Consider the following 17375-nt stretch of genomic DNA (forward strand, 5'->3'; position numbering starts at 1 on the left):
TTAGCACAGTATCCGACACACGCTAAGTGCTCAATATATGGCAGCTTTATGATTTTATTCCCTTTGTGTTATCTTTATACGACTGGCTGCATGATTTGTATTTATAGCCACATTATGGCCCATGATTTGTTCAGCAGAAAGCTCTCCTTCCTAAGAATGTCCTCTGCTGGGAGGGGTTTCAGTGTTGTGATGATGAGACACGCAGCACGTGGGAGACCCTGAGCAAACGGCTGTGGGACACGATGGGCAGGAAGCAGGACTCTGGTTTTCCTCGGCAGGAAGTATTATTAAAATCAGCACAGCGAACGCATGTCGTAAAGAGAAGCATTGATGTCTCTGCCCCAATCAAAGTGCAAGTCCTAGATTTGGCCATGTGAGACTAAAAGGACACTCGATTTTCTTTCTTATTGGAGTATAATTGCTTTACGATGTCGTGTTAGTTTCTGCTGTACAATGAAGTGAATCAACTATGTGTATACATATATCCTCTTCCTCTTGGACCCCCGTCCCACCCTCCCACCCCTCTAGGTCATCACAGAGCACCGAGATGAGCTCCCTGTGCTATACAGCAGGTTCCCACTAGCTAGCTATTTTACACCTGGTAGTGTATACATGTCTATACAAGTCCGTTCTCTATGCCTGCGTCTCTATTCCTGCCCTGGAAATAGGTTCATCTGTATCATTTTTCTAGATTCCACATACATGTGTTAATATACGATATTTGTTTTTCTCTTTCTGACTTCACTCTGTATGACAGATCTTCTAGAGTAATGAAAATAAAAACAAAAATAAACAAATGCGACCTAATTAAACTTAAAAGTTTTTGCACAGCAAAGGAAACCATAAACGATAAAAGACAACACTAAGAATGGGAGAAAATATTTGCAAATGAAGCAATGGACAAAGTATTAATCTCCAAAATATATAAACAGCTCATGGAGCTCAATATCAAAAAACAAAACAAACAAATAACCCAACCAAAAAATGGGCAGAAGATAGAAATAGACATTTCTCCAAAGAAGACATACAGATTGCCAAGAGGCATATGAAAAAATGATCAACATCACTAATTATTAGAGAAATGCAAATCAAAACTACAATGAGGTATCACCTCACACTGGTCAGGACACTCAATTTTATGCAAAGCAGTAAGTACGTAATTCTTTGTTCTATATCTGGTTGGCTTCCACTTGACAAATTTCTCAAGGACTCTATACAATTTTCTATAAGTATATTGAAGCACATCTTAGCATGCACTTTTGCTGAATTCCTTATTGAAAGAGAGTTGTAGATTAGGCTCATGATCGGAGATACCTAAGCTACAAGAAACGTGTTCTCCTCCTCCTAACCCAGCAGCAAATGCCTGGGCACCGAGAGGCAGAGACAGGCCCCAAGGAACAGAGTTAAGAAGGAGAACTGAAAGCCTTCAGGAATGGTGGTCGTCCCGACATGAAATATAGAGGGATCATAAGAGAGGCTTAAAGGCTAAGCAAGGAAGCAGGGACACACCATTAGGATTAAAATGGCACAGCCCAGGACAGTCATGCATCCCCAATCCAGAGAGCAGTCGACGGCTGCAGGTCAAGCGTGATCCGGCCCCTTCCTGTCTCTCCACTCTGTCTTGAGCGATCCTGTCCCCCACTCTCTCTACTCCAGGCTCAGCAGACTTCTCCATGCATCCCAAACCTGTTTCTGCCCAGTCTCCAGACCTATATAATGCTGCTCCCTTTCTTCAACCACTTTACTTCCTGTTCTTTACTTGAATAACCCTTTTTTTGTCCTCCACGTCTAGATTTACATGCCATTTCCCCAGAAAGGCTTTCTCCCATCACCACACTGTAAGTATACAAAGTCTGCACAGTCTCTTTATGTTTCTGATTTTGAGTAGTGAAAATTTTTATTTTTCATTTACCAATACTGTCATCATTCATGCTTTGCCAAAAATTCATGGAAAAAAGAAACAGTCCATTCCTGGAAGTAATCACCTAAGAGAATAAGACGTGAAGGAAGAGGTTCTATTGACCAGAAGAGACCCTTGTTCTCTGTTCTGAGAGTCAGCTTTCCCCAGTACCTGGGGAATTACTAGTACGATGGTCTCTGGCTCTCCCGGCCTCTACGTCCATGCATGACCAACCCAGCAAAACTACTGTGCACTCACCCAAAAGGATGAATAAGTGCACCTTCACCCTAATGTAATGCAGGCAGCAGCCAGCTGTAAGGGAGCCACTCACAGGGCAGCAAACATGCGGAGTTGCAGTTGCACTGTGTAGATTTCTTTTGAAGTGTATCACACTTCGTAATTACAATGTATTTATGTGATGATCAGTTTAGGGCTTCTTCTCTACCAGCTTATAATTTAGTTGGGACTGTTTCCATTTTGTTCGCTCCCATGCCCCCAGGGTACAGCACGAGGCATAGGAAAATGTAAATACTCAAATATTTCATGTTGGCTGACTGCATGCCTACTGTGTGGAAGACCATGGGATAAACACTGGGGGAATTAAAAATCACGGATACACGGTCCCCACCTAACGTGTGGCCTCCTTTCAACACACTCCTCTGCTCTATACCCAGGGTTCTTGTAGGTCCAGGGCAGGAGATAGGGTGCTTATTTTTACAGATCAGAAAGCTGGTTCTCCTGATTAAATACGGGATCGAACTCTTCCTATCTGAGTGGCATTTTGAAGTCTCAAGGCCGTCCTGGTCACAGACACCCACTCTTGAGAAACTGCAGGGCCTCGCAAGTAGAGGACACAGTGGAGGATGTTCGGCCCTGGTCCCCTCCCAAGGAAGGGGTCCCCTCTTCCACACACAGCTGGTTCTTTGCCAAACACAGTGGAGCCCCCTGTGCACCACCACTGCTGCCCCATCCCTGATGGAGCGAGGGCTACCTTGTTCAGCAGCAGAGGGCATCGGGAGAGAGAGAAAATTACACTCCAGGCAGCAAAGCTGGGGGCTTGGGGAGGAAGAAGCCTGGGGAAGGGAACATCCCGGGGAGACTTTACCAAGAGCCCGAGTGAGACACAGCGAGGACAGAAGTGGGCATGAGGGTGGAGGTGAGGAAAGACCCAGGGGATGCTTGAGAGGCAGAAAGGCACTCACTCCTTCAGGAACATTGCCTGAACACCTGCTGTGTACTTGGCCCTTTTCTGAGTTCAGTGAACGCAACAGTGAGCGAGACACACGAGAGTTCCTGCCCTCACGGAGCTTGCACTGTGCTGTGTAAAGAAAGGACATTTAGTAATAAGTAATCATTTAAAACAGGACTTAAGGTGATGAATCAAAAATAAAATAGTGTACGGGGCCAGGAGGGACTGGGCAGGGGAGGGCTGTGTGTGCGTGTGTGCCTGTGTGGACATGTGTATGTGGGTGTGTGTATGCGTGTATGTGCGTGGGTATGTGGGTATCTGTGTGTTTGCATGTCTATGTGCTTATGTGTATATATGTGTATGTGTGTTTGTATGTGTAATTGTGCACGTGTGTATATGTGTGTGTATGTGTGTGTGTAACTGTGTGGATGTGTGCATGTGGGTGTGTGTATGTGTATATCTGGGTATCTGTGTGGACATGTGGATGTGTTTGTGTGTATGAGTTTATGTGTATATACGTGTATGTGTGTTTTCCTGTGTGCACACATGTGTGTGTGTGTGTGTGTGTGTGCACAAGGCTGCTTCAGGTGGAAGAGTCCGCAGGAAAGACTTTTCTGAGGAGGTGACATCTAAGCTGAGGACAGAGTGATGAAGGTGGCAGTCATGGGCAGGGCCGAGGAAGAGAGCCCCAGAACAACAGTGGGACGAAGGAACACAAACAGAGAGGAAGCAACGTAGCTGGCATGGCCTTGAGCAGGGAGCTAGAGGAGGGGAGGGGGAGAATATTAATACAGGATGAAAAAGAGAGTCAGGGGCTCAGACAGAGAGGGGCCTGGATCCCACCATAGTTATGTGACACGAGTTTCAGGAAAAATAAAAATCTAACGTTGGCTGCTGAAAACAGAGTACAGGAGAGTGAGAGTGGAAATGGGGAGGTCAGAAAGGAGGCCGTGTTGTCTGCTGGCTTGATTAGGGAACAAAGTGTCATGGTGATGGAGGGAGAGGGCAGAACCGGGACCAGGCCCTGGTTCCTAGAGGACACACAGCTCCGCTGAACACGCAGAAGACACAGCAGAGCTGCATGTGCCCGGGGACTGTGGGCTCAGCTCTGTTCTGGCCAAGTGTGAGGCGCCTGGGATAGAGCTGAGAGCAGGTGCCCAGCTGCCGCTGTCCCTACAAGCCTGAAGCTCAAAAGGTCAAAACTTGTGAATCCTTAATCCTAGTTGAAACCTGGAGCCTTTGGGAGAAAAACTAAAATGACCAGGAATAGAGCTGAATGGGATGAACTCGAAGTTAAAACACTGGTGATAAAATAGACAGGAAGAGGACCACGTGAGGTTAGATGAGGGCTTAGGAATAAGGAAGCAGGAAGTGGGGCAGAAGGACTCTGCAGTGGGGAGGTTAAGTCAGATGAGATGGACCAATTCTGCAGCAAGGTAAAAACCCAAAGAGTTCAAGATACAATGCCTTGGTCTCCTGTATTTTTTTAGCCTCCATGCACTTGGATGATGACACTTGCACGTGAGATGTGCAAAACCAGGAACACACCCAGGTTACAGATTAGGGCCTGGATAACTGATGTCCAATCTATGTGTATGTGTGTGTGTAACTGTGTGGATGTGATTGGGCTATGACTCTACTTCTTAGCCTCCCAGTCAAGAAAGTGTAGAGAAATAAAATTGAGTAAGAGGAATATTATTACACAAATAATCTTAGGCTTGTTCTACTGTATTTTTTAAAGCTAACTAATCCCTAAAGAGTGCTTTGCCTATTTTTTTTAATAGGTGGTCTCTCAACGGATCAGGACAAAAAGTCACGTCACTCTGGTTTAATCTTTTATCTAGAATACCTATCCTAGAAGCACATCAACTGGCCGTTGGCAATGAGAAACCCTCAAGGATTCAGGAAGCAGCAGATGATAATTAAGGATGCCCCCTGGAAGGCATCAGGGACCAAGATATACGGAGAATATGATTCAGAGACAAGAAACTGAAGCACTGGAAAACCAGAGGATCAATGGGGGGGACAAAGGGATTGGGGTATCAAGGTCAGAAGGTCAGCCGTGGGGTCACCAGCCTGGAAGGCTGTGGTCAGAGGACTCCTGCCAACAGGGCCGGGCTGTCCCAGACAGCCCAGTGTCATATGCCAGATCCAGAGGGTGTGAGAGCCGATTATTGAAGCAAATATTCCCTAACGTGCACTAGTTTAGGAGAAAAAAATCCAGAGCCTTTAAGGACACCTTTGTTTTTTTCTTCTCGTTTTAGTCACAGATATCACCGAAGCTCTGACTCATTTTGGAAACAACATGGAACAGGGGTCCAGGAATCTCGGGCTGCCTTTCCCACTAATCTCACTGCTCTGCCGAGATGGAAGACGGTACCACCTGTGGAGTTTTGGAACTGCTTGGATGGGCAACTTCCTACACGATGCTATGAGTCTTTCCAGGGCAAGTGTAGGATGGAGGGCTCCAGAGAAAGAGCAGAGAGTGGGTCTGCTTTGAGGTGCAAGTGACAACCAGAATGGGGGAGTGGAGAGAAGCAGCGTCTATTGTCAGCGCTTAGGGGGGCCAAGCGTGGTGCTGCTTTACAAATGAAGGGTAAAAACTTTAGTGATGCTAATATGATTAGGTATGTTCATCAATTATTCCCAAGAGGGAGCCCTGCCGAGCAGTCAGTCATAAAAAACATCATAACAAGTGGGGCAAAATCTTCCTCAAATCCAGACAAGGCACAAGGTGAGAAGTGATCACCGCATTTGGGCAGGCCTGGCGGATATACCAAAGGGCCACCTGGGCAGGAAACCCACACACATCACAGGTTCACCCCTGGGATGCTGCGAGCAGAGCCATAGAGGTCCTGTCCCTGGGAAGATGCCTGGCACATACTTTTCTTGGCTAAAGGGAAATTCTCACAGTTCCTTCAAGATCCCCTGTTGTGCACTGAATTGTGTCTGGCCCTGATCCATATGTTGAAGCCCTTAGCCCTCAGTACCTCAGAATGTGATTGTATTTGAAGACAGGGCCTTTGAAGAGGTAATTAAGTTAAAATGAGGCTGGGTCCTAATCCAATTTGACAGGTGTTCCTGTAAGAAGAGGCATTTAGGACACACAAAATCATCAGGGGTGACACACACAGAGAAAAGGGCCATGTGAGGCCACAGGGAGAAGGCGGCTGCCTGCAAACCTGCCCACGCCTTGATCTTGGACCTCCAGCCTCCAGAACTGGGAGACAATACACTTCTGTTGTTTAAACCACCCAGTCTGTGGTATTTATTATGGCAGCCCTGCAAACTGATACATTCCCCCATAATTTTTTAAAAGAAAAATTTAATAATAAATGGAATCACAATAGAAGACTACCTGTACACCGTGCACATGCAAATCTCAACATTTTCTTGACTCTGCTGGAAATAATGAGGGATTCTGAAACGACAAAACTACCTATCAGATGCTTTATCATATTTTTCTTAAGTTCCACCAAAGTCATTCATGTACATCACATGGCATGTACCAGGTGATAGGCTCCATTCCACAAATACCTAACCTTCTTAGTCGCCCTTCTTTTTTCCCCCATCTTTGTGAATACTCTATTCACCTATGGAGGTCCTCAGTCCCTCTCAGCCTGCAGCCATCTTCCAAATTTTGTTCATGGTAGGATTTATTCACATTGGTGGGTGAAGCAAGATGTGTTTATTAATATCTCACCCATTTAAGTCAGGTATTTGGCATTGAATTTCTTCTTTCCATCTTATATAATAAGGGCATATTCTCCACACTATCTAGAAAGAGCTTTTAGCTGTACACATTCTCTCTACCACAGAGAAAGAATAGGGAACCGTATCAGGCTGGAAGCATTGAAATGGCTGCATTTGTGACTTGGAGTGATTATCAGCTGGGAGTTGCCATCCTGGGCTCCTCTTGGTTCCCACAGATCCAGGCATCCTGGCTATTGATTCAAGCCATCCTCTCATCCACTTGCCAGCTAACATTGAAATGGCTTTGTGATAAAGGCCTTAAGGACTAACACTTCTTTTCTGACTTCCCTTCTCCTTGATACATTCCCTGCCCTTCTCCTCTACTAAGAGTGGGGGGAAAAAAAGAGTGGGAAAAAAGCAGTGGCCCATTCTTGCATAGGTAATGTCATGGAGAATATTTGACCTTCCTTTGTTCCCAGGAGTGATAGTAAAATACACATCTGCACTGGCAGCAGACACCTGTGGTCCAGAGATGCTTCAGGTGTTTGCTCCATCAGAATCTCACCTTCCCGGATCATAAGGTTCGTCGCCATGTTCCTTGAGCTTTTACTGTGTGTCACATGCTGTGTAAGTTTTACACAGTAACTCAACCCTCACATCAGCACTGTGCATGGGTACCATCATCCAATACAGTGGAAGAGAAATGGCAGCTCAGGGAGGTCCAGTCACCTGCCCAGCATCAGATAGTTAACAAGTAGCAGAGCCCTGACCAGAAGCTCGGGATTCTGACCACGAACAGGCACTCTGAGTCATCACGCTCTATTGCCTTCCTTACCTCTCCGACTTACGTTCCAGGAAATTCTTAATCTTCTGCTGCACAATGTTCTTTAAGCAGAGGATCTCAAGTCATAAGGTACTGTCTTGTAGGCTAGAGTTATACTACAATTCCAAACCTAAAGGGCCCGTACTAGATCTTATTTAGTCAAGAGAATTAGTTTCAGCATTACATAATGGCTTTGGATTGTTAGCCATAATTGCTTCCCCATTTATCAGACCACTCTTTTGTACACAAAAAGTAAAAGCATTTCTCACTGAAAGCATCAGACAAATAATACTCAAGAATCCTCACCTAGTGCTGGATGGGTAGCACGAGAAAGATCCAACATACGTGCTTGCCTGTCAAGTGTTTTAGGAAAGAAGATGCTTGGCTTATCCGAAATCACTAACTCTGCTTTCAGTTTAATTTCTTGATCACCTAACTCTGAGAATTTTATTTAGAATGTAGTTTGCCTTTAAGAAAGAAATTGGAAGCTGAGTTTTGAGCTTCCTATTTAATCCTAATCATTGGGAAATGAATTTTCAAGCCTAGAGAACACGTTAGACAAACAAGTGATTTTCAAACATTGGCGACCTGTTTGAGGGTCATGATTGACTTTTTATAACCAAATAGGAATGCATAGAAAATACAAGAGTGCATTACCCACAGGAAAAGGGAAATATTATTTTGAAAAAGTCTAGTTTTCAATTATATATTGAGGTAAACTGTGTGCCTTACTGTGGGTCATAGTCAAAGCATTAGGAAAACGCTGAGTTAGACCAACAAAAGTTTTGTCAGGAAACAAAAGCATGCCTGAGAAGAGACAAATCCTTGCATCCAGGAAGTTTGAGGGCAACTTTAAACAAGGCGTCTCTGTGGATACTCCATGTATGTATTCTTTCCAATTCTGCTTTCTTTACCCCCAAATATAAGCTGTCTCAGGGGCCTGCCTTTCCTTCCATTAAGTGGATCATGCCTGCTTTTCTGATCCACTGTCACTGAAACATGCTTTCTTTTTGCCAACCTCTAGGTCATTGCTGTAGCCTTTTCACGGGTTTCTTTCCCCCAGTCTTCCTTTACTCACTAATCGCCCTTATCCACCTTGGCCAGACCATCTTTCCAAAAACAGCACTCACATTTAGTAACCTTGCTCATAGAGAATAACATTCAAACTCTCCTCTAGCCTTGATTCCCGTGCCTTCACGATCGACATTTTCCAATGTGAATCCCATTTTTTTTACCAACCTTGGTCTTTTGAATGTGCCACACTCATACCATTTCTGTGGCTTTGACTGGAGTTTGATTATTGTTTCCGCACCCAGCTTGTTTCTCCAAATTCTATCTCAAGGCCTAAGGCTCCCATGAATTAGTTTCTTGTTGCTGCAGTTCAGATTCTATGTCTTGAGAGCTCCTGGAAGTGAGACACTGTCCTCATATCTCTCTTCCTCATTACCGGTCTAGCCTCATTTATGAGTTAACTTTTCCTTCAATGATGTTGTAAGCAGCTTGAGAGCAAGGCCCATCTTTTCCTTTTATGTTGAGTTACAACGCCAGAGCTAAGGGCATTACAGAGCACCTACTCTCTGCTGGACGACTCACAAATACCATCATGTATGGGTTGTTACGTATTTAACCTGAATTACTTCTAAGCCTCGCAACAAGACTGGAAAATAGTTAGCATCGAACTTCATTACTCATGAATTCCGTATCTGCAAATTCAACTCTTCGCTAAAATTTATTTGTAACCCCCAAATCAAAGCTCATAGCTTCAAGGGCATGCACGGTGGTGAATTTGAGTCACCCATGCACAAGTGCCCAGCTCATGTCACATGGCTATGCTCTGAGATTTGGTTTCAGCTCATATCCTGTAAATATGCCCTTTTCATGGCCTATTTAATGCCCAGGTTTCTTTCCATATTTTTTATTGGTAATTTCACTGTTGAGAATGGCCATCAGCATAGTGTGGAGGTCCATCTAGTATTCCTAAACCCAAGAAGGCTGTGTTATGCCTTATAGAGAAAATATGTGTGTTAGATAAGGTTTGTTCAGGCATGAGTTATATATATATATATATATATATATATATATATATATACACACACACACACACACAATGTATATATAATAATAACATATATATTGTTATATGTACAACAATAACAGAAACACACATAAAACAGGTCATGTATTAATTGGTCGATGAAAATTATATGACAGATTCTTGAAGGAACCCATCCTGTAGTTTCCCTATTAGTAAATGATCAGTATTCTTTCATTTTATAAAATATAACTACCATGACTAAAGAGAATAGACTGTACTACTATTTCTTCTTTAGATATGAAGAAATAAGGTAGAGAAAGATTAAGTAATGTGTCTGAAGACATCAAGATATTTATTGGACAAACTGGGATTTCAATTTGTATGTCTGATTCAACTTTGTCAAGTTCCTGGTGTGGGTGTTGTGAGTTCATCCTCCACTGATAGAATGAGACTCAGTATGAATTTTCCCAGGGGTGGAAAAAAAGACAAGCTTTCCTCTCCTTTTCTTCCTTTCTCTTAATTGGATGTTCAGAGTACTTTTCTTAGTTTTTTGTGAAGTAAATTCCTCAAATATTACTACATTACTCATAGTCACTAATTACTTGAACAAATATTTGCATGTCTACTATGCTCCAAGTGCCAAGCTAAGCCCCAGGGACCTAATTGTCTCTCCACAAGCTTAACATTTGCTGCTGAAGGGAGGTCTGAAAACAAATAACTACAATGTCATGTGAGAGACCTGCTCTAGTAGGGATATTTACAAGGTTTCAAAAAGACCAGACAATTAGGAAAACACTGAATTCTGCCGAGATATGAAGAGAAGACTTTGGAGTAGGAATGATTTTTGAGCTGGATCCTGAAGGACTTTGGCATCAGATTGGAAATGGGAAGAATAAATTACATAGAGGACCAATATGGACAGAGGTTTGGACATATGACCAAGCCCCAAGGTTTGGAAAGAATATGCCTGAAGGGAAGGGACTTTTGGAGTAATTTTCTACCAGTTTCCCAAAATAAAACTATTATTATGTTTTATCCTTCCAAGACATAAAAGTACACTTTATTTTTTCCCCAAATTTTAACAGGTTGTAGCTATACTATCTCACTTTCATCAATGTATCAAGTCAATTGTTTACTGAATCCAGCATCACCAGGCATTTTACATAAAATGTCTTGCACATAACTACATTTAAAAGAATGTATTCTCTTTAAATAGTTTTCCTTAATCTCTCTTTGGTCTTTGCTCTTTTCCCAGTTTAAAAAAAAAAGGATAAAAAAAAGGTCAGTGGTATCTATGTAGTTATTAATTTTGTTGTTAATTAACTCAACAAACATTTGTTGAGCAGCTTCTATAGTCAAGACTCCTCTTTGGGGAGAGGATGACTTGGAGCTCGGCTAGTATCCAAAGATGGATCAGGGATATTTCTTCTTTTTCAAAGATTTGCAGATGAGTACTAATAACTCAAGACATAAAGAGATGCAGGAGAAGTGCTGCTGGAACTCAGAGTCCCAGAGTCTGTACCAAGAGACTGATTTAGGAGACGGAGACAGACAAGCCAGTCTGAAGGCATAGAGGAAGCGAAGGCCCAGAGCCAAGAACGCACAGTGCATCCAGGAAGCAGGAAGTAGTTCACTTGGCTCCAAGTCTGTGAAGGGAAAGAGGAGTCCATGTGCACGGCCGGAAAGGCAGGTGACCTACGTACGGCGGGCGTACTAGAAACCAAGACACAGGCTTCGGGTTGTCTTTGAGGAGGCCTTGGTGCCCCGCTGGAGATTTCTGACTGAGGAGTGACAGAATCAGGGCTGTCCTAGGACAGCCAATGGGACCATGGTGCACAAGATGAGGAGGGATGTTGGTAAGGGTCTGAGGGAGGATGAAAGGAAAGAGGCCATGGAAATAATGGAGGCTGGGGTAACTGGAGGCCAAGACAGGGAGACAGCAGTGGGGAGAGGAAAGACGGATGGAAGAGGCGCCGTGTAGGCTGACCCAACAGGAAAGGAAGAGAAGGGAAAAGTCAAGATGACATTACAGTTCCAGCCTACGGACCACTAATCCTACAAGGCAAAGTAGAAAATACAAGAAAACGTGGCACTCAAGATGAGTTTAGCTTACTCCATATGAAGCCTGAGGTGCTAGCCAGTCGCAAGGGCCCAGAGCCCTTGAAAGTGGAGGACTGGAGTCGCAGTAAGACTGTAATCAAGCAGAGACGACAAATACGTCCAAAAGATTTGTATAAAATTGCTTGTGGAAAGTAGAATAAAAGTGGTACAAAGTTCTCTAGAATTTCAGAGACGAGACAGGTCATTTTCAGATGGAGTTTGGGGCTTGCAGGTCTGGCAGTCAGAAAGACTTGCTGGAGCTGTGCCAGGAGTTTGACGGGCAGAGACGGAAGAAGAAGGACTCCCAGAAGAGGAAGGTTTCCAGGTGCCCGAAAAGACACTAATAAAGACAGTGAAAGAGAAAAACACAGCTCCCGTTTGTGAATGACTAGGACACCAGCCTGCTGAGAATTCTGTGCGCATGTGGAGGACTAAGGAGAGAGTAGGACAGAAACGGAGGAAGGTATTTCTGATCATGCCACAAGGACACCACCACCATCAGCCACATTGCTCTATTTAAGTCAAGCCAGCTGATGTCCATGCCGAAGCCTGTGGTTACACTAATTGTTCGTGGAGTCCGCACACTCCAATGAGAAGCTCAATCATAATATGTCCCCAATACAACCTGGGATTCTTAGTTTCCTGAATTTCAGCACCTAAAACTCTTAAAGCCCTACACTCACGAGGGTTCAAAGAGGCCCGAGAGCTCACTGTGTACAGCCTTCTGCCTGATGTTTCAACGTGAACACAAGGATCTGAGGTTTTTCAAAATTACAGCTTGTATTTTATGTCAAGGGTTTCAGATGTTATTTTTCAATGTAAATGCCAATGGATAGAAGTATCTCAGAACTACAGGGAAAGGTTATACTTGGCTTACTTAGTACATTTTTAAAACTGGAAAACTCTCTCATTCTTTGTAAAGAAACAAAAGCATCTTGGGGAGTCCCTGGTGGTCCAGTGGTTAAGACTCGGCACTTTCACTGTCAGGGGCCCGGTTCCATCCCTGGTCGGGGAACTAAGATCCGGCAAGCCATGCAGTATGGCCAAAAAATAAAAAAATAAAAACAAAAAAACCTCACAAATGCATCTCTGAAATGCTCAAATGACAGTAATCTTCCACCTCCCCTCCCTACTATGTATTTTTTACAATTAAAAATGTATTCCTGGGGCTTCCCTGGTGGCGCAGTGGTGGAGAGTCCGCCTGCCGATGCAGGAGACATGGGTTTGTGCCCGGGTCGGGGAGGATCCCACATGCTGCGGAGCAGCTGGGCCCGTGAGCCATGGCCGCTGAGCCTGCGCGTCCGGAGCCTGTGCTCCGCGGTGGGAGGGGCCCCAGCAGTGAGAGGCCCGCGTACCGCAAAAAAAAAAAAAAAAAAGTATTCCTGGACATTAGTGATATAATATAGAATGCAGTCCCACTAACTCTCATTGCAGCTACTTTCAGCAGTATATGCATATAATTTAAATACTATATGTACCTCTATACAAATTAGGGCATTTAATATTATTTATGAATAATTCCATGATTCCAAAAAGCCTTCTATTCCTCTTTCCCTCAATAGCTGATCAAAATAAAGCAAAACAAAGAACAAAACAAAAAAACCCACCCTCTGAATTCTCCAAGTGAAATGCAAATAAAACTCCCAAAGGAAGAGTGGGCTGAAAGAAAACTACCTGATGTGGGAATTTTGCCAAACCTTTATTTAATGAACTTCATGCCAAGATACAGGAAGAACATTATGCTAGAAACGCAAAAAAACAAGTCAACACTCTTGGCAGGCATACATTTTAGCCTAGGCACAAGAAGAGTTAATCTGAAATGCAAACTAGAGTTGCATTAAATATGCTTTTTTTGCCATTCAACAAGCTTTGTCTTAATGGCAAAGGCAATTCTAAAACTGGATGAGTACTTAAACTTTACTATGGAAATAAATGATGCTGTTCTAGAAGTCTTCCATGACAAGAAAAATATGCTGTGAGGAGTTCCTGAATTCCTTATTTCCCTACCCAGAACAATTCTCTTACTCGCCTGATATTTTCAGACAATGGTTCCACAGAATTAAACATGGCTTTCCCCCTTCTAATAGCAAAACCCCAAACAAAACTTAAACTGTGTCTTCTCTGCATGCTATAGTTAATGTGCCTTCATTATGCTTAATGTACTTTTAATAGTTTCCTGTGGCAAGATGGTGATATTAAATATGGGAATAAAATACCCACGCTACAACCTGGAATTTGCTATAGTGCCTTTCTGCTGAGGACTCAAATCACTTCACACACATTCTCACTATCTCCTGGAGGTGCATTACGTGCATTTTACGGTTGAGGACACCGAGGTATACAGAATGACTAAGGATCTGAGGTCATTTCCAGAGCTCAGCTGAGCACGGCCTGCATGCCTTCCCCAGCAGGAGTGAGCACCCTCCCCTCCAGGCCAGGAAGCCCCCATGGTGGCTGCACTGGCTTCCCAGGACCACAACTGATCCCAAGCTCACTTGCTTTTCCTTCATGGAATCACCTCCCTTACCTGGACGCCATCAGATGCAGGGATGTAACTTGCCCTTTTAAACGTGTCTGTCACATTCCTGAGGATTTCCACGGACATCAGAAGATCACCTGCATAGAAGTTTTTCCTCTGAGTTAAATCCAGCAGTGTCTTGGTGACCTCGGACATCCCATCACCTGCCAGCATTCTCTGCCCTTTCGCAAGGTGTTCTTTGATCTGTGATGGTCAAAAGAGTGGAAAAAACATCAGAATCTTCATTACTGTTTCTCCACATATCTTCATCAAACGAATGTATTTAAAACTGCAGGGACAATGTTCCAATAGCACTGAAAGACCTGGGAGGATTTCAAAACTAAGCTGTGTGTACCCCAAACTCACATGGATAGACCTCCGCATCACTGTCCACACTTTGGCTGACTTGACGGACTTGCCTTTTCTAGTTTTCAGAAAACAATTTAATACTTCGCAAAAAGCATGTGTTAATTTACGTTTTTAATTGAAATAAAAATTAAAAAATAATTTTGCACGTGGTAAACAGGGGAGATTGTTCAGTGAGGTGTGAGCAGAGATGGGAGATTATAAACACTTCAAAATATCCAAGCTGAGGTTAATAATTTTTGCCTTACCTCTTAAAATAAAGACATCTTTATACAGCAGCAAAAATAAAAAAGAGTTTTCACGAGGACATTTAGCTTAAGAAAGACATTTAGATAAACTTTAAAGGACTACTATGACAGAAATGACTGAAAGCTAGATTATTTTGGCTTTATTTTAAAAAAAATAAACAACAACAAAAATCTCTCAGCTAGGTTTTCAGCAGCAGAATGAACTATTGAGATGCAAGCTTAAATTAGTTTGATGGTCAGGGAAACATGCTGTCAGTTTTCATATTTGCTTATCCTCCAGCCCAAGGAAAGAAAAGCAACTTATCATGTGGAAGAATGTTAAGGAAAGAGATGGTAAAGTGACAGCAGAGATCTGTTATACGTTTACTTGTTTACTAGAAGGTTAGTCTTTGTCATCGCATTGTTAAATTTATGATAATGACGACTTATCAAAGGATCATGAAATAACTAAGAACTAACACACCAGAGAAAGACTGGACTAGAAAGGTTCCAGTGTAATAACTATAATCATCAATTTCCCATTAAGGAAAGTGCCAACTAATCCTTTGAAGTATGGTAGTCAATCTGAGCGAATCCTAAAGTTAGGAATTTTCTTTAAAATGGATTTTAAAAAGTGCTATCTTGACACTTCAGATATTTAACTTTTCTCTAGTCTCTAAAGCTCTGTCTAAAAATATTTTGGGAAAATAAAAATCTTCAGAGACATTCTCTGTTCCCATCGTGTTATGTTAAAAGAACATAACATATATAGGGAGTTTGTTTCTTGCCATTTTCTTATTTCATTTCTCTCCTGTCTCCCCTCAGTGGCAGCCATCACCCCCTGACTAAAGCCAGAGGATGGGTGAGACATCAGTGATCTAGTCCTTGCTTATCTCTGTGGTCTCAATGCCCATCTTAATCAAGATGCAGACACTGTGTTGGCCAATCAGAAAGGATGCTGACCTCCAGTAGAAGCCAGCTAGTGCACCACGATGATGTGTGCTACCAGATTGACCTTCAGTCCTGCCTTTAAATTAGTGATAACTCTTTGCAATTTCCTGTTCAGGTCATGTGTGCCATCACATCCTATTTTTGCACTGGATATGCTAACCTCCTCCCTTATACTGTCTCATGTTTATACACCACTCAAATAGTTCTGCTTTTTCTAAATATCTAAACAGAGTCAATCAACTCCTTGTCTGTGCTGTCTCTTAATTCTTGTATACATCAACCACTCTATCACACTGAATTAAATATAATCATTTGCTTATATGTCTTCTGGGGGTGGGCTTTCTGAACCTTGAGGGTAGGTTCCCTGCCTTCTTCACAACCTTAGAACACAGCACTGTAAAAGTTTGGTAGAGTGAATTCAGTTACGATATTCTAACTAGAGCTTTATGACAAAATACGATGGAATGGGCTTTGGAGCCAGAGCTGCCTAGGTTTTTATTTAAACTATCCAACTTATTATTTGTGTAATTGAAGCCATCAGAGACTCAGTTTTTCATGTATCTTCTAAGCCTTGAAAAATATGCCTATATGGTTAAAAGTTTTAAAAATCATTTAAAAAAATTCAAATGAACTCACACAAGCCTACCATAGTCAGCACAGCTACTGTGCACGGGAAAGCTCCCTGCTTCATCATGGTCTGTGTGTCCTACATGATCTGGTCCCTGGAGACTGCTAACACTTTCCCTCAATTCACTGTGCTCTGGTCACTCTGGTCTCTTTGATCTTCCTCAACAACATTTCGTACAGGCCTGTCTCAGGGCCTTTGCATGTGCTTTTCCTTTTGCCTGGAACAGTCTTCCCACAGAGATCCACATGCTTTTTGTTATTTCCTCAGAGAGGTCTTATCTTACTTCCTATCTAAAATGGTATCTTTGTCATTCTCAATGATCTTACCCTTCTATTTATTTAGTTATTAATTTATGTATCTCACCTTTTTAAAAAATATCTCACCTTTCTTCTTAGTGCTCAACCTTACCTACCACTGTGCATCTATCTTTTGGCTTATTTGTTTTTCTGCTTCCCCCATTAGAACTTGTGAAAGAAGAGATTTTGTGTATTTTATTTACTGTTACATTCCAGTACCTAGAAGACTTACTCAATATTTTGGACAAAAGAATTAATGAACAAATGACTGAATGAGTCCTTCTAAGCTCATGTGAGGTCATGGGATCAAGTTAGGCACATTTGGAAGTCGTCCTAAACTGTTCATCAACATAGTCCATAGAAAACACTGGTATCAAACAGCATGAGATAAATCAACTACCTGACCTACAGAGACAGTGCAGCTCCTGGGCTCAAAAGTGTCTGCTTCAGCAGGTGGAGTTTGAAATGTTGAAGAGAAATGAAATTAATAAGGTCTGCATTAAAAAATGTCATAGAATTCAGTGTTCAGTTTGGTGCTGGCAATGCAAACCACAGCTGAGATGCTCAAAACCAAGGAGCACTGAGACGGTTCTCCACTAGGGATGTGGTGCAGCAACGGTCGCCAAGGTAAACTTCATCTGACTACTCA

The 17375-nt window shown here is 42.8% G+C and overlaps 1 protein-coding gene across 1 annotated transcript in view; it reads right to left on the reverse strand.

The window, feature by feature from the left end:
* The window catches only part of ADGRB3 (adhesion G protein-coupled receptor B3), a 799562-nt gene that overhangs the window by 401485 nt on the left and 380702 nt on the right, over positions 1-17375 (reverse strand). Inside the window, exon 9 of the mRNA XM_060030408.1 lies at positions 14268-14462. Within this exon, the coding sequence (XP_059886391.1) occupies positions 14268-14462 (195 nt within the window). The remainder of the gene's footprint in view (positions 1-14267; positions 14463-17375) is intronic.

Source organism: Delphinus delphis, chromosome 14 (genome assembly GCF_949987515.2).
Source record: "Delphinus delphis chromosome 14, mDelDel1.2, whole genome shotgun sequence".
In the NCBI taxonomy this organism is placed as follows: Eukaryota; Metazoa; Chordata; class Mammalia; order Artiodactyla; family Delphinidae; genus Delphinus; species Delphinus delphis.